Genomic DNA, 20,329 nt, shown 5'->3' with positions numbered 1-20,329 from the left:
CTTTCACGGAAGGGGCCCTCTTGTCGTCCGGTCGCTCTGCACCTAGGGACGAAGGTCCCAGTCGCGTACCTGGCGCGCGCAGCTACCCGCTCCGCGTGACTGTCAGTACACGTCCATTGCACGACTGCTCCCGTAACCCGGTTTGGCTTCATCGTTCTGTTACAGACTGAGATAGTACACATATCCTTTGGGCGATATAGTCCGAGTAATCCAGTGCCTCTTTCGTATCTCGTCCGCGCGCCTGCTCATTGACACCCAACCCCCACAAAAAGACAAGCACGCAAAAAACGGAAAGCACCGTCGACAACCATCCTCGACCCGAATCCAATCCATCGCCTCCGCGACAAGCAAGCCCACCAAAGACCCCATCCTCCCCCGCCTCGATCGACTCCGAGCTGCCGCCTTTCTCCTCAACCTCCTCCACCGCAGCGCAGCCCCGTCCCCGTCCCCGTCCCCGTCCCCGTCCCCCCACCCCGTCCCACAGCTCCTCCACGCCACGCAAGCCCCAGACAAACTCCTCGGCCCTCCCGCAATCGAACACCAGGAACGGCGACTCCCACGCGGGCGAGAACGCCACGAGCCACTCCCGCCAGCCGACGCGGCAGCCGAGCGCGGCCTCGTGCTGCAGGGTGCCCCAGTCCGTCCACCCGGTGCGCTGGCGGAAGAGCGCCAGGAGGACGTCGTCGGTGGTCTCATCCTCTTCCTCATCCTCCTCCTCCTCTTCGTCGTTGTCGTCGTCGTTGTCGTCATCCTCGTCTTCGTCTTCTCCATAGTAGCCGTGATCGCTGGAGGGGATTTCCGATTCCATTCCGAGCGGGTTTGATGGGTGTGCTCTTCTGGGACCCTTTTCTTTCTTGTCTTGCCCTTGTTTTCCCTCTTCAACTGCTTTCTGCGAGTGAAGATGTTCGTCCAATGAGTCAATGCCGGCCAGAGAAACGACTGGACCGCCGACGTGGTGGCCCGGTCCTCCACAAACAAATAAGTCCGGGCGAAAAAAAAATGGTATATAGTGGAAGGCCTGAGGATGAAGATATCTGCCTCAGAAGCAGCGAGACGACGGACGAGTGAAGATGTTGCGACAGCGTAGAGGCGGGGAAAAGATAAGTAGACCGAAAATGCAAAGACAGGCATCATGCTCGGGGCTGCTCAAGCCCTTTTGAAGACTTGATCCCAACACTTGTCTCAAGAGGTTGGGCGGCGGAACGAGGTATGGAATGCAGTCGTTCGTCTGTCTGTGAGCGCCCAGTACAACAAGGCTTGGTTAGCGCGCATTTCTGCGTCCGAGACAACGAAGGACCCGGGCATTCTTCAAAGGCGGGGACCACCTTGGATCCTCCTGCGATTTGTCCTGCCGTACAGCGTTGCCTACATCAGAAAGTCAATACAATGATATCCACGGGTTCGATGGACAGCTGGACCTGACTGTAAGCCATCTGCAATGCTGTTGTTGTTCGGATATGGGAAGGAGAAACCAAAAAGCCACTGAATAAAAGTGTTTCAGAAAATGGGAATAGAGATCGTTGCATCTATCCAATACCATACGCTCTATCAAAGCCCAGATGGCTAATGCAAGTATGCCTCAAACTCCTAATAACTCCGAAAGAAATTATCCGTAGTGAAGTCTATCCATCAATGAAGGGGTTCCGGTATCATGCAGGTCGTTAACTCGGACAACTCTTTAAGCAGAACCATTGGAGACACCCGTGCCGTTGTTGAGCTTGCCGCCAACCGCGGCTTTCTCCACCGCCTGCAAAACATCCCTCTTCAAGTCCTCTCCATCCTCAATACCACAGCTGACCCTGACGAGGTCGTCAAAGACGCCAGCAGCCTCACGCTGCTCCTTGGGGATGCCTGCGTGCGTCATGCTGCCGGGCACCTCAACCAACGACTCGACGCCTCCCAGAGACTCGGCGAGGGTGAAGATCTTGGTGGCCTGGCAGAAGCGCTCAGCGGCATCCTTGCCGCCCTTGATGCGGAAAGAAAGCATGCCGCCGCCCATGCCGTTGCGGTGCTGCTTAGCCGTGATGTGGTGCTGAGGATGCGAAGCGAGGCCGGGGTAGTTGACAGCGATGACATGTGGCGAGGCTTCAAGAGCGTGGGCGATCTGGGTTGCGTTAGTTGTGGCCTCCCTGGCGCGCAAGTGCAGCGTCTTGAGACCACGGTGGGCGAGCCAGCAGTCGAAGGGGCTGGGGACGCCGCCGATGGCGTTCTGCAGGAAGGACAGCCGCTCGAACAGCGCGTCCGAGTTGAAAGCGCAGGCGCCCATCAGCACGTCCGAGTGGCCGTTGATGTACTTTGTCACGCTGTGCACAACAATGTCGGCACCGTGGTCCAGAGGGTTCTGGACGTAGGGAGAGAGGAAGGTGTTGTCCACAACGACCAGGATGCCATGCTTGTGTGCAACGGTAGCAACAGCGCGGATATCCACCAGGCTCAGCGTAGGATTGCTGGGCGACTCGATCCAGATCAGCTTTGTCTCGTTGGGACGGATCAGGTCCTCGATGTCCAGCTCAATCGACGGAGAGAATGTGACGTGAACGCCATGTGCGGCGGCGACCTTGGTGAAGTAGCGGTGAGTTCCGCCATAGACGTCAGAAACAGAGACGACGTGCGAGCCTGCGGCGAGAGATTGCAGAATGATGGCGGTGGTGGTTGAGCCCGAGGAGAAGGCAAGGGCGTAGCGGGCGTGCTCAAGGGCGGCGATAGCTTTCTCGAAGTTATCCCTGTAGCGGTCGCAGTCAGCGCGAGCTGGGCGAGAGATGCGAGCAGGCGAAAAGCATACCTGTTCGGGTTCGAGCTCCTGGTGTATTCATACTCGCCAACGGGCTTGCCAACCGACGTCTGGGCGAAGGTGGTGGAGAGGGAAATCTAGATCAGAGTCGTGAGCGGGGCGCTACACAACCGCGCGGGGCTCGGAATCAGAACAGCTTACAGGAGCAATGACAGCGCCGGTGACGGGGTCGTGAGGAGAGCCTGCGTGGACGGCCAAGGTGCCGAACTGGTGCACGGGAGAGGGCGCACGGGGCGGCGTATCGATAGGGTGTTCGGTGTGCGTCATGATGGTGGTTTGGTCTAAGGTTTCGGGTGCGGAGGGTAGGAAGTGCGAGCAGCTGTTAACGGGACGCGAGAACGAGGGCTGCACAGGGACGGTCGAGACAGGAGCAGCTGCGCTCTTTTAAGGGCGAGGGCGGTCGAGCAGATTAGTTATGTCAAGAGTCAGACAATGGAATGGACTGAGATGGCGCACGGCTGCGTGGTGGAGATGGCGCAATCGCCCTAAAAGAAGCACTCAGGGTAAGAGCGGCTCGCCGGGCCTCTGCTTTTTAAGCCTTAGGCCGCAGCTTGTTAATAATTCACGGGAAGCGCGTCGAAGGGCGCGGGCGCCGAATCTGTCAGCAGCGGCGAGCTTAGCTCTGGCATCGCCTCGGGAAGGTGCGGCGCGCTTCCCCAGATTACTAGGTACTGTTGGACGCGGCGGCTGCACATCTCTGCATTGCATCATCGCCCATGCACGCGTTCCTGCGCAAGCCCTCCTGAACGCCCCTCAGCCGTCAATAAGCGCCGCGACGAGTCACCGCACCTTCTCCTCACACCGGATTTCTCAGCCGCCCCGCCTCTCATGAGACGCGCGAGAAAACTTTGTCGCCGACCTTTCCGCAAATTAGGTAACCGCTTGTCCTCCCGTGCCGACTGTCCTCGTACTACTCGCTATCTGCACGCCGGAGCCAACACCTTCCTATTAGCCACAAGGCTCCCGACCACCCCAAACGGCGGCTGCCGGTACCACCAGGAAGAAAAAAAAAAGAAATACGTGTCCTTCACCCGTACAGCTGCCCAGTGTCGTCGCTCATTGCCAGCTTCCCCCCAGCTCTGGACGTCAGCCCGATGTGGCTGACGGGTCGACCAGTCGCCGGCCCCGCCGCGTAGTACATCCAACTGGACACCTTCTCTTCGATGGCTTTGTCCAGCTCTTCGTTCGAATAGCCCGTGAGCTCGGGGCCCAAGTCCTCGCGGATCGCCTCAGACAGGTCGAGCACCGCGGATGATAAAGTTCCAAAGCACCTCGACCGCCGCCTTCGCTTCTACCCAGCTAAGTGTGCCAGTGGAGAATGTGACGGGGGTGAACTTGTTAATGTCCGCTGGTACATCTCTCGCAGGGCGACAGATGGCTTGTTGGCTGGAGTAATATCAGTATCTGCGCTTTGAGCAATGCTTTTGTGCACTTACGATCTATTTCATTCTCAAGGTCAACACGGTTGCTCAAATGCTTCAGAGCCACCGGGAAGTCGACCGTAGGCGCAAGGCACGCGAACAATGTCCTAGCGGGGACAAAAACGTGCTTCGAGAATGATATGCATCAATGCCGGCGGCGCTTGATCAGAGGTTTCGGTGAGAGATGCCCGTCCTCAGCCGGACTGACCACGACGTATGGTAAGCCCACGCCATTTGGAGAAACCAAACAAGGAGCTTGTGATATCAAGTCTGGCGACGACAGTCGGTGTAGTCAGGTAACGAAGAGACACGACATTGTGGGTCCGTTTCCGTCTTGTGCTCTCATACCCTTGTCACCACGACGTCTTACCAACGGCCAGCCTCACAAAACGTTTTCCTAACACTCCAACCAGATTGTACTAGCACAAATACTCCAATGAGTGGGGTAGATGACAAGGGCGGAAATGCCTATATTTGGGACCTTGGCAGTATCAATGAAGAGCAGGCCGTGGCTGCAATGCATAGGTCCGTCTAAAGTATGGCTCGTACTCGGTATCGTTTGTGTTAAGATCTATCCTGTGACCGAGTTTGCTTGCATACTCGTACATATAGGAGTCGGTTCGTTTGCGTCCTACAGCTGGGCCCAGAAACTTGGTTGGTTGCGCTGAGAATGGAGAGCCAGGTGTATTCGGAACGGGGAGGTTCACATATAGGGCCAGGCCATTGGTAGCGTCATACGACAGTCAAAACAACAATGTATGCAATGAGACGATTCCGAGGCACATGAAGTTATTTTGAAGAACTCTTTTTTGGTGGTGGCTGGCAGCACCAGGTTATCACATCATAGCCAGATCCGATCGAGGGGACTTTTTATTGGCTCATGTATCCTTCATGATTTCCGTAGTCTCCATATGCCCCGAACCATGCAACCCGAAACCCAAACAAGCATTTACTTGAGGGGAATGAAACGCGAGGAGTGGGTGGCACCAATACCGGGCCTACCGTGCTTGACGGGCTTGCTGTGGCAGATGTTAGAACGGTTCGCAACAGATGGATTCCGTACAACGTACTAGGAGATAGAGAACTCAGCCAGGTAGTGGCCAACCATCTCAGGCTTGATCTCGACCTGGTTGAACTCCTTGCCGGAGTAGATGCCGATGACGCTGCCGATCATCTCGGGGACGACAATCATGTCACGGAGGTGAGTCTTGACAAGGTCGGGCTTCTCGTTGGGGCGAGCCTCCTGCTTGGCCTTGCGGAGCTTCTTGATCAGACCCATGGGCTTGCGCTTGAGACCACGGTTGAACCTGCGACGGGCACGGGCGTGGACAACATCGCGGAGCTGCTCGGAGGAGAGGTCCAGGAGCCTGGGTTCGGTGTAAGCATGACAAAGTCCAACCTCCCCCGCTATCAGATCGCACGTACTGGTCAAGGTCGATACCGCGGTACGAAAACTTGCGGAACGCTCTCTTTCTCTTAAGCTCTGCACATCACCGTCTTGTCAGCCAAAGTCCCCGTTCCAGCGTGGGTAAGACCCAATCGGGTTTCGATGGACTGAGCAGGTGCATGTGCCAGTGCAGCGATCGCGATGGGTTGCGGGCGGTTGGGCGAGTGTGCGAAGGGTTTTCAGGTCGTACCGGCAGCCTCCTCGGCGTTCTATCCAAGGGTCAGCAGGGCGCTCAGCAGCGCATCAGAGACAAGAGAGTGTACTCACGTATTCCTGGTCAGCCATTTTTGCGGTTGTCGAAGTGCGGGTTGAGGACTTCGAAGGGGCGCAAAAGGTGTTGTCGCAGTTGAAGTCGAGTTGACGGCGGACAAGTTCGCCCAAATTGTGGTGGGAGCGCCTAAGCGAGCGCCAAGACTCGTCCCGAACAGCTCCCCGAGCCTGTCATGCTGCTATCGATACCGAAGGATACGCGCTCACATGGCTCACGCAGAAGCACATGAATTCTAGCGTCATGCGCCCTGAGGACGGACTCTCAATTTAGCAGTCTGGAGATGCTGCAGTTCGAATCACATGTAAATTTTGAAGAGCAATTGGAGGTGCACGGCCTTCTCATATTTTTGGGATATCACACAGCATTTCTGCTGAACATGCTCCTCGTCCGAAAGACGCCCTTTTTTTAGCCTGCGCAGATTCCTCCAAATTTGCAAGCCATACACGTGAGCCTGTTCTTGCCGGATCCCGAGCCGTTAAACCCCATTCCGAGCAAAAATGACCAAATCTTGACCGTGATACGCTTAGTCGAAGAGACCGAAGCCCATGTCCTCGTCAGACTCCTCCTTCTCCTCCTCCTTCTCCTCAGCCTTCTCCTCGGCGGCGGCGGCACCACCAGCGGCGGCACCACCAGCGGGGGCAGCAGCACCGGCAGAGGGGACGGAGGCGAGCTTCTCGGAACCAGAGGCGATCAGCTGAGAGAGGGTTAGCAATTATTCTTTCGGAGAAAAAAAGCTCTCGGTATTAGGTGAGCAATCGTACCTCCTGGACGTCCTTGCCCTCAAGCTCAGAGATGAGCTTGTCGAGGCGCTCGGAGTCAGCCTCGACACCGACGGACTCAAGGACAGCCTTGATGTCGGCAGCGGAGGGGGTGGCGTTGCCACCGAGACCGAGGAGGAGGTAGGCCGCGAGGTGCTTCATTTTTGTGGTTGCTGCAAAATGTTAGTGATCTCCGAAACGAACGAGCGAAAACTGCAACGCGCGGGCGATGGAGCCGCAGCGCAAAGGGAGGCGCACTTGTGGAGGAGTTTGGGGGGGAACAAGCGAATCAATCGGTTTAGCCGCGTTGGCGGAGACTGAAACGTCGAGTCCTGGAGATTGTCGTTGGGTGTAGAAGAAGAAGCAGAGGGCGGCGTTGAGTGTTCAGAATAGCGATGCCCGGTGTGCGAGGCGCTAGTCCAAAAGCAATCGCTAGCGCAGCCGTGGTCCCAGGCAAACGCGCCGCCTCCGGGTAGTGGCTGCGTGCGCCGGGGCTCAGGCGGGTGCGCTTGGATATTCCGGCGCCGATGCCCGCGCTTTAAAGAGCGTCATGTCCTGCTCTTTGCCGTCTGCACTCTTCTCCTCGTCTTCCTCCTCCCTCCTTTCATTTCCACCCGCCGGCCGTCCCCGCTCTCGCCGCCATCCGTCTCCCGCGCGCTCCCTTGCTCCCCAACCTTTTCATGCCCGCAGCATGAGCGCCAGCCATACCAGCGACTGTCGGTGATCTTCTGAACAAACGGCTGGGCCTTTTCCACAATGAGCGTAAGCCTGTCCCCTGCCGCGTGTCGCCACCGCTGCTTACCTGGTCCGTAGTTCCTCAACAGTGTCCTTTCTTCCATCGGCGGCGGCGCAGGCCAGTCCCAGTCGCAGTCTGGACGAGCCGCCCCCTCGCAAGCCCCCGTCACAAAACCGACGCAAACACCACGTGTCGGTGGCCCAAGCAACGGCGTGTCATCAACAACGGCACCCAAGCGCAAGGCCGAAGGCGAGCCAGCGTCCGTACCTGCGAAGGCTGTCCGTAGGGACCTGGATCCGTCCCGTTCAAATCCTGTATCCCGTACCAGCACCGCTTCTCCGGTGGTGAAACCCGCCACTCCCGCATCGTCAAGCTCGATGCCCTATCGCGGCACCGCTCAACCATCCGGCTCCGCCGTCGCTCGCAAACCCACCACGTATGCGTCGGTCGCCAAGTCGGGCCCCTCCACTAATGCCGCCGCCGCGAAGCCCGTGCCGAAGCCCGTCACGAAGCCCGCGCCCGCAGTCTCAGCAGCACCAGCTGCATCCGGACCGGCACCGAAGAAGGGATCATACCAAGAGATTTTGGCCAGAGCAAAGGCGGCACAGCAGGAAAAGCCGCCGGTTGGTGCTATCAAGCACAAACCGCTTGAGAAGCTGACCAAGAAGGAGAAACTTGCTCTTCAAGAGAAGAACAAGCAGGCAGCCGCTGCTGCAAAGGACCCGAAGCTTGCACTGAAGCAGGGATTGAAGCCGGGACTGAAGGGACCTGCCAAGGGCGTTGATGCAAAGGCTGGCGAGGCTGTGAAGGAGAAGAAGAAGGCGCCGGACCTAGGCTACCAGGGCACCATGCGCGGCACCATGCGTCCAGCCGCAAAGGAACCCGCTTATCAGGGAACCATGCACAAGGGTGCAGCAGCAGCACGCAGACCCGGACTAGACAGAGGCGACAGGAGCAGAAGTGGCTCACTTGGTCCACGACCCATGGAGAAACGCTACCGATACTACGAGGACGACGATGAAGAGGAGGAAGAGAACTACGATTCAGAGGGGTCTTCAGATATGGAGGCGGGCATATTCGACGTGGATCAGGAAGAGCAGATGAGTTTACGTGTGGCCAGGAAGGAAGACGAGGAAGCACTGCGTGAGGAAGAAGCGCTCAAGCGCAAGAAGCTCGAGCGCAAGCAGATGCTGGAGAGGATGAACTCTCAGGCCAAGAAGAAAAGGGCTTACTAGGCTGTCATGACAGCCTCTTCTCAAGATTTCTACTTCGACACTAGCCGGCAGGTGAGCATTGGATCCACCTCGGCGTTTTCTTCGGGTTTTGAGCATTGCATGGGGCATTGGGTAGACTATTGCTGGTTATAGCGTGGCGTTCGTCATCACTTGTCGCGACACGATTCATGAAAGGCTTTCGGGCTTAAGGGGGGCCTCTTACGCTCCCCGTCATTATTGATAGTTGTAGAAGATAGCTTCAGTCACTGTCTTGCGGTAATTGATACAAGACTAATTGCGCGTCATGCGCCTCTGCTACTACACTTCTTTGAAATACTCCTTCATCCGTGAGCGTTTGATGTGCTCCACATTTCTTTGGGTGTTTTCTTCTCTTTTTGGTAATGTCCTCTTACCATTCAGCCAATTAGCATGTTTCTAATCTCCTGCTCCAGGACTGATCAAGACCTGTGGCTGAGCTGCATGCACGAGCCTCTTCCAAAGGCGAGACCACAGCCGGAGGCTCTGCTCAATTCATCGGGTGACCGCCCTAGTCATCTGCATCCAACTTCAGCATGTGCGTACTGCACCCAGATGCATGGGATCAGGGTGCTCCATGCAACGTCTGGAAATGAGTGAGGTGTTGGATCGCAGTCCCCAAGCAACTCATTGTTGGATTCCGCACCATCACATGAAGTCAGAGATGCGTGCGACCTGCTGTGGGTTGACGCGATATGCAGGACGCCAGCAACTAACCTCGCTTGACGTCGTCTCCCCCCCTTGCTCGATAGGGCTGAAGGGGTGGAGGTGTCAGGGCAATGCTCCCGAGGAAGCCCCCGCAACATGCATGCCTCGGCAAGATGGGGACGATCCAAGCTCCCGCCAACTCCGCTCCGTCCTCACTACTTACTCGAGCATCCGCGGCTATTACCTCTCACCCCAAACATGAAGCAGGAGCGCACTTCTGGGGGCTGAACACCGAACAAATATCTACACAGTGCTTCTCTCATTGGGACAAACCTGCCCCGCGAGAAATAATGGCGGGCGAGGTTCGCCAACCCATCGACGTCGGCTCGCTGTCGAGCTACATCGACGCGAACGTGCCGGAGATCAAGACGCCGATTGACGTCAAACAGGTACCCATCCCATGCCCTCTCCATCCGAGCCCCCGTCGTATAAACCAAAGGGAAACGACAGAAAAAAAAAACACGGAGAAACGCACACCGCAACCCCAGAGCTAGCTGACCGTCCGGCCGCGCGCGCGCACACAAAACACAGTTCGGATACGGCCAGTCGAACCCGACCTACCTGCTCACGTCGCAGCCGACGGGCGGGCGCTTCGTGCTGCGCAAGAAGCCGCCGGGGCAGCTGCTGTCCAAGACGGCGCACAAGGTCGACCGCGAGTACCGCATCATCGCGGCGCTGTCGCGGCACACGGACGTGCCGGTGCCGCGGGCGTACTGCCTGTGCGAGGACGACGCCGTCATCGGGACGGCCTTCTACATCATGGAGTTCCTCGACGGCCGCATCTTCGAGGACCCCAGCATCCCCGGCGTGAGCGTCGCGGAGCGGACCGCCATGTGGCACGACGCGGTGCGCACGCTCGCCAAGTTCCACCGCGTCGAGCCCGCGGCCGTCGCGCTGGCGGGCTACGGCAAGCCCGCGGGCTTCTTCGACCGGCAGCTCGCCACCTTCGCCACCATCTCGCAGGCGCAGGCGCAGGCGGCCGACGTCGACACGGGCGCGCCCGTCGGCCAGATCCCGCACTACGACGCCATGGTCGCCTTCTTCCGCGACGGGGCCACGCAGCCGCGCGACCGCAGCGGCTTCGTGCACGGCGACTACAAGATCGACAACGTCGTCTTCCACAAGACGGAGCCGCGCGTCGTCGGCATCCTCGACTGGGAAATGTCCACCATCGGGCACCCGCTGTCCGACCTCTCCAACCTGCTCAACCCCTTCGTCACCGCCGCCAGCGGCGTCAGCATCGGCGCCGGCGGCAAGGGCACGCAGTCGTTCCAGCCGGGAGCGACGCCCGGCCTCCCTACGCACGATGAGCTCGTGCGTCTGTACGCCGAGACGGCAGGCTGGGATCCGGCGCCGGAAATTGTGTGGGGGGAAGCGTTCAATCTGTATCGCGGTGCGGTGATTTTGCAGGGCATCGCGGCGAGGTATGCGAAGCGCCAGGCGAGTTCGCTGAAGGCGAAGGATTACGGCGCGGGCATGAAGCCGATGGGCGAGCTGGCTTGGAAGTTGGTGCAGGAGATCAAGCAAGGGAAGGCGAAATCGAAGTTATAGGAGACTTTCGTTGTTCATAGAGCGTGAAAAACTGCAAATTCAATGCACGACGGAATAGAATACTCGATCGTATCCAAGATCTCGCTTGCTTTTTTTGGTGGCCAGCTGCTAAATTCTGAGCAGCATTCGCTATCCATTTGCCTCGTGTTATCCGATGAACGCCTCCGAAGAAAAGAAGAGAACCACTTGATGGACTTGTCAACGGATTTGTTTCCTCGTTAAGAAAGCTTTCTGGATGGAGCATACCGTGGATGCCGCCCTCCTGCCGATTTTGTACACTAGCTAAGGCCGTCCCCGACTCCAATAGCTCCGTGCATCCTTGTTTGACCAAGTGGTATCCGAGAAAAGAGAAAGGATGTGCTGTTGACCATGCCTCGTGTCTGCACCATTCTACCTGTGGTGCTGACGATCATCGCCGCCAATGCGCTCAAGGGCCTACAAGCCAGTCAGTCAGTATTTGTTTCGCCAGATATTCTGCAGGTTCGCGACTTCGCAGGGTCGGAACGCAACGCAGACAAGATCTCGAGTGGGGCAAGAAAGTCGTACCTCGAGCATGACGACGGAGTTGCCGCGGATGACCTGCAAGATCTTGATCAGCATTCTGCACTGCAAATAGGCCTGAATGTAGTTGGACCACGTACACACATGCCAATGCGGACCTTCTCGCCACCAGCCTTCTCCTCGATGGCCTCGTCAAGGACAATGTTCAGGAACACCTAGGTATGGGCGTCAGCCTGGAGTCGGGCGCGAGGCGGGGCTATGAGCGTCAAAAGCTTGGTCGGATAGGGCGACATACATCGTAGCCGCGAAGGACACCGATAACCTTGCGAGAGCCGTTGAGCTGCACGAACAGGCGCTTGTCAAGGTACTGCTCGTAGTCTTGTCAGTGGATGTAACCAATCTTCTCCCAGGACAGAGCTATCGTAACGACGGCAGAAACGGTACCTTCTTGAGTTCCGGCTGAGCCTGAGGCATTGTGATTGGTTCCGCTTGGAGGACGAGTAGAGCGTGCGGTGCGTGTGGTTTCGGGAGCTGTTTGCAAGGATGGTAGGCGCGCTGTTGTCGAAGGGCAGGTGGTGTTGGAAATGCGCCAGCGTTGAGCTCAAGTTCGCGCCGACGCGCGCCAAGAAGCAATTCTGCCGGCCCTGAGTCCGCTCGCTCACCGCCCGCCGCCGCGACGCTGCCTTTCCAGAGCTGCAGGCCGCCGCTTTTCCACCACCACTACAGCATTTGCCCGCTGCACCGAACCCCGCGCTCAAGTGGGCTCTCGAGACGAATCCAACCCGGATCGGCGACCACGGACGTAAAACGGAGAAAGACAAAAAGAAGGAAACACTATGAGGAAATCGTTCGGCGCGCGGCGCGTCCCGCGCAAGGTCGGCCAGGACGAGGACGAGGATGCTGGCGCCACCAGCTCCGGCACCGATGCGGGCCCCCAAACACCAGGTCAGTATATCCACCTCCTTGCTTCCTGCCACATCATAAACCTCCTATTCTGACGCGCGTGCTCTGGACAGATAGCTGATCAAAACCTGGCAGAACCCGTAGTAAAACGAGCGCCCTCGAAGGCTAAGAAACGATCTTCTCTCCGTCTCTCGTTTGGCCCTGGTGAAAGTGCCACGGAGGGTGATGATGACAGCGGCGCAGTCTTCACGCCCAAGAAGTCGAACCTCAGCAGAATAGCAGCGGAGAAGAACGCCGAGCGCAAAGGTTTCCGCGTCTCATTGACCTCGGACCAACTGCCTGCGCAGAGAGAGGTCGCAGATGAACGACCCAGCTACAGCAAGGAAGCGCTGGCGGAACTGCGCGACTCGCAGCCGTCCACCCCGAAGCCCGGCCCAGGCGACGACGGCGACGAACCGGAGGGGAAGGAGGTCGACATTGCGGCCAAATTCGGGCCGCTGGCGAGCTTAAAGTCGTCATCCGCCATCCCCACTGATGCGGAAATCAGAGAGAAGAAAGAACGCAGACGACGGCTAGCTCAAGAGCCGGGATTTATGTCTCTGGATGGCGACGAGGACAGGGATAGGACCGTGTACGATGATGACAATGCATACGATAGCGACGACCTTGACCGGCCGCGTGACGTTACGATCCGAACCACCATCAAGGAGAAATACCCCGAAGGCCGGTTAGTGCGCGAAGATGAGGATGTGGCAGAAGGCTTCGAGGACTTTGTGGAAGACGGCCGCATCTCGCTTGGCCGTAAGGCAGAGCGCGAGGCTGCGCGCAAGCGTCGTGAAGAGATGGCTAGCATGATTGCAGATGCTGAGGGTGGCGGCTCCGGAGACGATGAGTCCGACGATTCGGAAGATGAGCGCAATGCTGCCTACGTGGCTGCGCAAACTAAAGCCGGAACGTACGGATCACGAGACAAGAATGCAGACGACCCGCAGCGCCCACGGACACCGCCGAAAATCTCATCATTACCGGAGCTAGGAGGGGTGCTGGCGCGACTACGAGCCTCGTTGAAGGAGCAGGAAGAGGTCAAAGCGGCAAGAGTAAGGAGGATGGAGGAACTGGCAAGAGAAAAGGCGGACATTGCCTCTCAGGAATCCTGGATACAGAGTCAGCTAAAAATTGCGGGAGAGAAATATGAGAAGCTGAGGCTTGACGCTGGCGGGGCTGGTGGTGCAGCAACGCCAGTAAACGGAGCTGATAGTGGGGCGGCAAGTGAAAGGGGATTGGATAGTCTTGGAGGTACACCGGCACCTGTCGGGAGTGACGAGGATGTCGCGTGAAACAATTGAATATGCACGCTCAGTAGAAGCAACAACTAAACCCTGTTTCGAGCTCAGGCTTCAAAAGTTAGGCATTAAGTAAGTCAAGCCGCTTCAGTCCTTGCCACGTGCGCTCTGGCGTTCTTATCGAGGCCATCGTAGCCTCACACACCTTGACCTTTTTTGGGTAAGGCTGTCGCATCTTGAGCTTTCTTAGGAGGGAAATATAAAGGAATTCATTGGAGTTCCTTGGTTCCCATTGCGTAAGTCTAGACTCCCGTTAATCGTATATATACTGAGAAGCAGCATCTCGACATGTTGCTCTCACAAATCACTAGAATGGGGAGCGCGACACGGGCACGGTCGAAGAGTTCCAAGGGCTTTGTGAAGCATAACCAAGCCAAAAATTACGGGCGTACCGCGAGCGGCAGACAATTCCCCAGTGATTCATTCAGCTGGATAACTGATCACACGTCAAGAGACGTTTGGGCTTTGGCACATGCGCGAACGTAAGTGGCTTATTGATAAGATGCCGGTGCTCCATATGTACAGAGAACCAGCAGAAGCTGCTGGCCATATTTGTAAGGCCTAGATGTACTCAGTCATTCAAAATATGTCATTCGTCTCGTTCAACACGGGTAGCATGGGAATCTCTTGTGGTGCCGTATATGAATAGACCTAGCAATTGTTCTCATTATCCAATCATGTCTGTCACAATACTGCTTCTCCATTGTCTTAACAGCTATACGCAATCTCTTCAGCAACTGATGCACTATGGAAAGTCCCTCCTTGATGCATTCTCGAACAACGCCGGCTAGATGCCCAACCTTGCCCCCCTCACCTTCCCCCATCGACCCCAATACGCCAAGGGAAGACAAAGACTAGCTCTAGAGCAAAGGCGACAAACGCTAGGAAGAAGAGCCCGGCCGGATCGTCATCTCACCAAAGACCCTCGCAACCAGGTAGGTAGCCAAAAGCCGCAACAAAGAATAAGCATCCCGCCCCGCCCCGCCCCGTCCCGTCCCCCGATCAATAATCTCCTTCACCATCCTCATCCTCACCGCCGCCAAGCTTCCCAGCCCCCGTCCTCTCCCCTCCCCCTCCCCCCCCTTCCTCCTCCCCATCCTCATCATCCACCCCGTTGACCAGCTCCCCAATCTCCCCGCTCTCCCTCAACACCTCCCTCGCCCGCTCCTCGCCGACGTCCAGGTCCTCGGCCACCAGCCGCGTCGCCAGCTCCGGCACGAGCACCTCCTGGATGAAGCCGCTCACCGTCTTGAAGCCGATGAGGCGGTCGCGCCCCGCCTGCTGCCGGATCGCGTCGGCGAGCTCGCGCGTGACCCACCCCTCCATGACGCGGCGCCCGCGCGGGCCGTAGTAGCCCACGCTCATGCCCCCCGCCAGGCACGCGGCGTCCGTGTCCGTGGTGGTGGCCAGTACCGTCTTCCGGAGGCTGCGGCCCTCGCCCCTCGACGCCGCCGCGTCCGCCGCGTCGCGGAAGGCCGAGGCGCGCTCGCGGCGCACGATGCCGATCAGGTCGTCGCGGAAGCGTTGGATGCGTCCGCTGCCGCTGCTGTTGTTTTTGTTGTTGTTGTTTTTGTTGTCGTCACCGCCTTCGTCGTCGTCATCGTCCTCGCCGTTTTCGTCGCGCGGTGCGGATGTGGTCCCCAGCAGCGCATCGAAGTCGATCTCCGGGTACTCGCGCGCGGCGTACTCCTCACGGGCCGTGGCGCGCCGATGCGCCTGGCAAAACGCCATCTGGCGCCGGATGCGCATATATGCACGGCTCCCTTGCCATTCCTCGAGTAGAAAGCGATCTACCGGTGCTTGGCAGATGGGACACTTGGCCGGCGTCTCGTAGTTACCGTTCGGGTTGGGTCCGTCGTCGTCGTCATCTTCGAGGGCATCAAGACCGATCGGGCTGCTGACCTTGATATCTTTGTCGTCGTCGTCGTGATCGGCGGCTTGGCCTTTGTTGCGCCTCGATGATCTTCGTGTCGCCGTTTTCTTAGAGTACGGAGTCGATGGGGTGCCGCCGTCGATGGAAGGAAGTAGCTTGAGAGTTTTCCTGTTGGTAGGTGTATCTTGATTTCCTTTGTTGGACGCATCTGATTTACCCAATTTGATATCTTTGGAGCGCTTTGTCAGATCAATTACTTCGTAGTCTTGGGATTTTGATAGTGAGGTGCTCCCTTGTGTGCATTCTGCCGGTGAAGGCTGAGGTTGTGATGGAGCCAGCTTTAGGAGCTTCGGTGAGCTCCTAGTCTGTATAGGAAAGTTGACTGGTGGTAGTGTTTTGAGAATCGCCCGTTCCGGACTGGGAGGTGATGCCATTGGATCAAGCAGCTTCAACATTTTTCCTGGCCTTCGCCCCTCATTCTCACCACCAGCACACTCTCCATGAATCCTCTGGGAAGACGACAGGGTCACAGTGTTGGCTGAAATATCAGAAAATGGCGTACCTTTTTTATTCGTTTTCGCAGCCGCTCGTCCCGTACTCGCCGCCGAAGTCTTTGCGAGCGTATGAATATTCTTTGCGGGTGTTGATTGCGCACTCTTCGCCCCAGACCTGCCTCCGTATCCAGCTGCCGCCTTCTTTGCCTTGCCGCTCGCCGCAGGAGCCTCGAAGCTCCTCCCCGCGGTTCCATACGTAGTCCGCCTATGCTTTGCGGGCCGGGAGGTGCTCATGTCGCCGAAGAGAGGATCCATCATGTCGTCGTCATGGCCCGAGCCGACTTCCGAATCTTGCGTTCCGGTCGCTGCGTCTTCGTTTCCACGCGCTCTCTTTTTATTGGCCGCAACCGTTGTCGCTCTTCCACCGCCGAGGGAACGAGGCGCTCTGAGGGCTTTTCCCCTTCTCGGCGGCTTGTACGGAGACTTTGACACGGGCGAGGAGAGGGCGGAGGAGGCGAAATCAACCTTGTCATCGTCGGACCCTTCATCATTGGAACTGCCGCTTTCCGGATCGTCACTGAGGCCCATTCCTTCTCGCAATGGAGCAGGCTTCGGTGCCGAGGACGGCGGTGTAATCGCTGCGGCCGATGACTTGGTAGCTGGCTGATCTGCTGAGGAAGGCTTCCCACCTACCGTGCTCAGTAGAGGCTTCGCGCGGCGGCTGAGTGGAGGCATAGTAGGCGGGATGCGCCGGGCAAAAGAGAGGGCAATAGGCCAGATCCGATGGGTGGACAAGAGATTGGGAGCTCACGCTCAGGCAGGTATACAGAGCGAGATGTATTTGAAGTCGGCCAAAAAAGGTAGCGTGGACGAGGAGTCGCCAAAGTGAATCAATAACTCGAATTGGAGACGCGATGCCTCAGGCGGTGTCCTCGGGTATTGCCGTGGGAGGGACGCGTGAAGAGATGGACTCGAGCGGAGGCGGCCGTCGATCCAGCGATCCAGGTCAATTGGCATGCACAGCGGCAGCCTGGTGGGATGACGACGTGGGCGGGCGGGGTAGAAGATGCAGCTGTCGAGGCTCGAGTGTTCGAGTTCTAGGTCTCGGGTAAGCTGCACGTACCCGCCAGGGCAGGCGCGCTAGTCGGAGCTTGACGCGACGCGCGCGTCCCGTAGCAGCGGGCCGTGTAACTGATGCCATGCACACCTTGGTGACCTACTCTCCAGCATATCACATCATGCTCTCTTCTGAAGGCTCTGTCTCCATTGGCTTGCGTCCATGAAACAGATTCTCAACCATTCTCAAGCTCATCCGTTACTCAAACTACAAATGCCTGGCGTCAAACTTACATAGTGCATCAGCTATTTCTCATCATAGACGATTCTTCAGACTCGACACACATGCATTTCTAGAACATGGGTATATGCATTTCCCTTTCCTGCCATTCTTCGGCATCCCGTGAAATTTTTTCCAGGCCTCAAACTCCCTGCAAGCAGAATGCCTGCCAACCCTCTCAAAACGCCATTTTCCCATGCAACCTGCGATAATGCGCGCACAAAAAAAAAGAATTAAGCAATCTTCCTTCCAACGTTGCCCACTCCTCTACCCACAATGCTGACCACAATATCTCCCTCCTCGTTTCCTGCATCCCTCAATCCCCATCCGCTCGCACCAAACGCCCGCAGGTCTCTGCTGAGCTGGATGACATCCTCGGTCCCCACAACATCCCTTCCCAGCTGCAGCCTTCCCACATCCTCCGATCCCATAGCCATGAGCGTCAGCATCGTCGGCGCCCCGACGCTAGAGGCACAGCCGCCCTTCTCGATGTTCTCAAGCAGCTGATACGCGCACTGCAAGCCGATATCCTCCGCGGGCACGCCCCCCTGCGGCGGCGACGCCACGTCCGCCGAGTACAGCATCCCCGTCGAGCTCTCGGCCACAAGACTGAGGCCGAACCCCACGCCAATCTTCCGCTTGTTGTCCGGATTCTCCTTTGTCGGCCACGGCACCAGCGGCGCGCTCGACACGTCCGAAAAGACGTACGTGTCCGCCACGAACGGATTCAGCACGCCGCGCGCCTTCTCGATCATGCGCGCGTTGTTCGCGCCCGACGTGCCCGTCGTGTACGCCACGCCGCGGATCTTCTTGACGCGGCCGGGGTTGAGCAGGTGCACCGTCCGCGGCAGCCGCACCTGGTGGCCGAAGACGAGCTGCACCTCGCCGCCGCCGCCGCGGCCACCCGGGCCCGCGCCCGACCGGCGCAGCACGCGCAGCTCGATGTCGGCCTGGATGCCGAACTGCGCGTACAGCGGCAGCACGGCCGTGCGCACCGTGTCGACCGAGACGTCGCCCGTGGCGGGGGTCGCGCCGGTGATGACGCCGGGCCCGGCGAAGGTGACGTTGAGCTTGTTCTTGGCGAAGGGCGCGAGCAGGCACAGCGGGATCAGGAAGTAGCTGAGGCCGCGGGCGCACTCGCGCGGCACCTCGTGCTTGAGCACGCCGTGCATGTTGGCGCCGTAGCCGGCGGCGCTGCCGGCGATCAGGCCGGGCCGGTAGACCAGCGTCGTGCCCGTGTACGAGAACTCGATCGTGGAGCCGTTGGTGACGGCGTCGAGCAGCCGGATGAAGGAGACCTCGTGCGGGCGGAGGCCGGGGTTGACGTCCTTGCTGCGGATCTGCGAGATGCGGACGGGGCGGCCGGTGAGGGTGGCGAGGACGAGGCGCTGGACGAGGTGACGGTGGCCGGTGAAGGTGAGCCTCGGCGCGTTCGAGCTTTCGGCCATGGCGCAATGCGGGGGGTGGGGAGGGATGGGTGTGCTGTCGCGGGGTCGTTTATTTGCGCGCGCAGTTGATCGCCGCGGACAAAAAAGTTTACGCAGCTTAACTTTTTTTTTTGCCGGGCGGAGGACGGTCGACCGCCTGCTGCGTTGGGAAAGCGGTCAAGGCCCTGCTTCTTCGCCGGGTAGGCTGCGGGTCAGGGTAGACTTGGGCTGACTGACTGGGTTTAGCCTCGGAACCAGCAATGTCCAGACGGCAGCCGCCGCGCGATGGTGCGCACATGGCTCCCTGCCCGGAGGGAAACGAGACAGGCGATCTACACACAACATCTACTACGTCCTCAGTAGGCGCTGTACGAAGTACGCCCAAACCAATATTGTAACAGACCTTTTACTGCGGGCACGCGGCTCGCGAGATGGTCCTTCATTTGGCAAATGAGTGTCGGCCATCGAGCAGTACTGTGCAGGGACCGCGTTTAAGCTTCACCGGCAATGGTGGTCGGTCCAGGTGAGCAGAGCGATCAGCCCCAGAGCTAAGCGCCATTTGCGGCACATGCGATTCCAGTCCCACCTGTGCACCCGCCCCGGACCGGCGCTCAGGCACGGCGAAACGTAAACGTCTTATCGCAGCTCCCACGCACCACTATCGCCCGTCCGCCTCACGGAAGCTAGCCACAAGCGAAGTGTAGTAGTAGTAGTAGTAGTAGTAGTAGAGCCAGCGCGCCCCTGTGCGAAGTTTTGCTGCCTCATCTCTTCGCGAGGCAGGACCAACAGCCTTGGGGGAGGTGTCCGTGGGCAGGCGGATCGCATGTATACTAAACATTAAATAGACATTTCTAAGCATTAGTCAAAGCGCCTGCGCCTCGAGTCGTAAAAAGAAGGCCCCTGCGCTTCAGGCGGCTTGGCGTCCCTGGCAGCTGGCTTTCTTTTCCCCGGCTTGCCCTAAAAAAAAATGATAATAATAATAATGCGCTTTACGCAAGCAAACGAACAAGCGCCGCCGTCAAAGCTCCCCACCCCCCTTCTGGAAACTCGCTGCCCTTCCCGCCCTGTGTAGCTGCCCGACATCATCATCACTAACTACCCGCAGCCACGGCTTTAGCGTCCACCAAGACGCGGATGGGAAGATCCCAATAACGAGCCTCCCACGCCGGCTGCCACAAGTACGCGCGTATGACGCCATGCTCAGGAACAAGACGGCCCCAATCAAATCAAGGCAGCGTGTCACAGCAACACGGACCTCGCCGACACCATAGATAGAACGCAACTTCTCACTCGACTCTATTGCTCAAAGGGGTATAATAGGGCAACCAGGAAAAAACCCATTCTCTTAGCCATGCAACCCTACGCATGAATTGCCACAGCCACCGCAGGCAGTATGCATGCCGCCTCCATGTCCGCCGGCGGCAGGGTCTCTGCCGTGACCCACACACGTGGCCCCGGATGCAGTAAACTTCGAAGAAACACGCGCGAGATGCAGAATGATGGAATGCGAGATGATGCA

General features: G+C 58.2%; 10 protein-coding genes across 10 annotated transcripts; 3 read left to right on the top strand and 7 right to left on the bottom strand.

The window, feature by feature from the left end:
• Positions 1-148: 148 nt before the first annotated feature.
• Positions 149-808, bottom strand: BKCO1_35000119 (uncharacterized protein; the record flags this gene model as incomplete). Its single annotated transcript, XM_020274745.1, has 1 exon — positions 149-808. The coding sequence occupies one exon, from the start codon at positions 806-808 to the stop codon at positions 149-151; it is 660 nt and encodes a 219-aa protein (XP_020129151.1).
• Positions 809-1,678: 870 nt separating this feature from the next.
• Positions 1,679-3,058, bottom strand: BKCO1_35000118 (cystathionine gamma-lyase; the record flags this gene model as incomplete). Its single annotated transcript, XM_020274744.1, has 3 exons — positions 1,679-2,723; positions 2,783-2,868; positions 2,933-3,058. 3 exons carry the CDS (start codon positions 3,056-3,058, stop codon positions 1,679-1,681), a joined length of 1,257 nt encoding a protein of 418 aa, XP_020129162.1.
• Positions 3,059-5,161: 2,103 nt separating this feature from the next.
• Positions 5,162-5,944, bottom strand: BKCO1_35000117 (40s ribosomal protein s15; the record flags this gene model as incomplete). The annotated part of the gene is made up of 5 exons (XM_020274743.1): positions 5,162-5,231; positions 5,283-5,579; positions 5,638-5,695; positions 5,850-5,868; positions 5,927-5,944. 5 exons carry the CDS (start codon positions 5,942-5,944, stop codon positions 5,162-5,164), a joined length of 462 nt encoding a protein of 153 aa, XP_020129164.1.
• A 509-nt stretch (positions 5,945-6,453) lies between these two features.
• Positions 6,454-6,850, bottom strand: BKCO1_35000116 (60s acidic ribosomal protein p2; the record flags this gene model as incomplete). Its single annotated transcript, XM_020274742.1, has 2 exons — positions 6,454-6,624; positions 6,692-6,850. 2 exons carry the CDS (start codon positions 6,848-6,850, stop codon positions 6,454-6,456), a joined length of 330 nt encoding a protein of 109 aa, XP_020129163.1.
• A 594-nt stretch (positions 6,851-7,444) lies between these two features.
• On the top strand, positions 7,445-8,659 carry BKCO1_35000115 (proteophosphoglycan ppg4; the record flags this gene model as incomplete). Its single annotated transcript, XM_020274741.1, has 2 exons — positions 7,445-7,450; positions 7,502-8,659. The coding sequence occupies 2 exons, from the start codon at positions 7,445-7,447 to the stop codon at positions 8,657-8,659; spliced, it is 1,164 nt and encodes a 387-aa protein (XP_020129100.1).
• A 1,013-nt stretch (positions 8,660-9,672) lies between these two features.
• BKCO1_35000114 (aminoglycoside phosphotransferase) lies at positions 9,673-10,933 on the top strand (the record flags this gene model as incomplete). Its single annotated transcript, XM_020274740.1, has 2 exons — positions 9,673-9,771; positions 9,914-10,933. 2 exons carry the CDS (start codon positions 9,673-9,675, stop codon positions 10,931-10,933), a joined length of 1,119 nt encoding a protein of 372 aa, XP_020129099.1.
• A 390-nt stretch (positions 10,934-11,323) lies between these two features.
• On the bottom strand, positions 11,324-11,908 carry BKCO1_35000113 (small nuclear ribonucleoprotein g; the record flags this gene model as incomplete). Its single annotated transcript, XM_020274739.1, has 5 exons — positions 11,324-11,368; positions 11,480-11,512; positions 11,575-11,649; positions 11,730-11,801; positions 11,879-11,908. 5 exons carry the CDS (start codon positions 11,906-11,908, stop codon positions 11,324-11,326), a joined length of 255 nt encoding a protein of 84 aa, XP_020129096.1.
• A 362-nt stretch (positions 11,909-12,270) lies between these two features.
• Positions 12,271-13,674, top strand: BKCO1_35000112 (uncharacterized protein; the record flags this gene model as incomplete). Its single annotated transcript, XM_020274738.1, has 2 exons — positions 12,271-12,379; positions 12,473-13,674. The coding sequence occupies 2 exons, from the start codon at positions 12,271-12,273 to the stop codon at positions 13,672-13,674; spliced, it is 1,311 nt and encodes a 436-aa protein (XP_020129095.1).
• Positions 13,675-14,682: 1,008 nt separating this feature from the next.
• On the bottom strand, positions 14,683-16,782 carry BKCO1_35000111 (uncharacterized protein; the record flags this gene model as incomplete). Its single annotated transcript, XM_020274737.1, has 1 exon — positions 14,683-16,782. One exon carries the CDS (start codon positions 16,780-16,782, stop codon positions 14,683-14,685), a length of 2,100 nt encoding a protein of 699 aa, XP_020129098.1.
• An 834-nt stretch (positions 16,783-17,616) lies between these two features.
• Positions 17,617-18,831, bottom strand: BKCO1_35000110 (rna-3-phosphate cyclase family protein; the record flags this gene model as incomplete). The annotated part of the gene is made up of 1 exon (XM_020274736.1): positions 17,617-18,831. One exon carries the CDS (start codon positions 18,829-18,831, stop codon positions 17,617-17,619), a length of 1,215 nt encoding a protein of 404 aa, XP_020129097.1.
• Between the last annotated feature and the right edge of the window lie 1,498 nt (positions 18,832-20,329).

This window comes from Diplodia corticola (assembly GCF_001883845.1).
Source record: "Diplodia corticola strain CBS 112549 chromosome Unknown scaffold35, whole genome shotgun sequence".
NCBI classification, from domain to species: Eukaryota; Fungi; Ascomycota; class Dothideomycetes; order Botryosphaeriales; family Botryosphaeriaceae; genus Diplodia; species Diplodia corticola.
The sequence above is the reverse complement of the archived record's forward strand: the minus strand, read 5'-3'. Positions and strand labels throughout refer to the sequence as shown.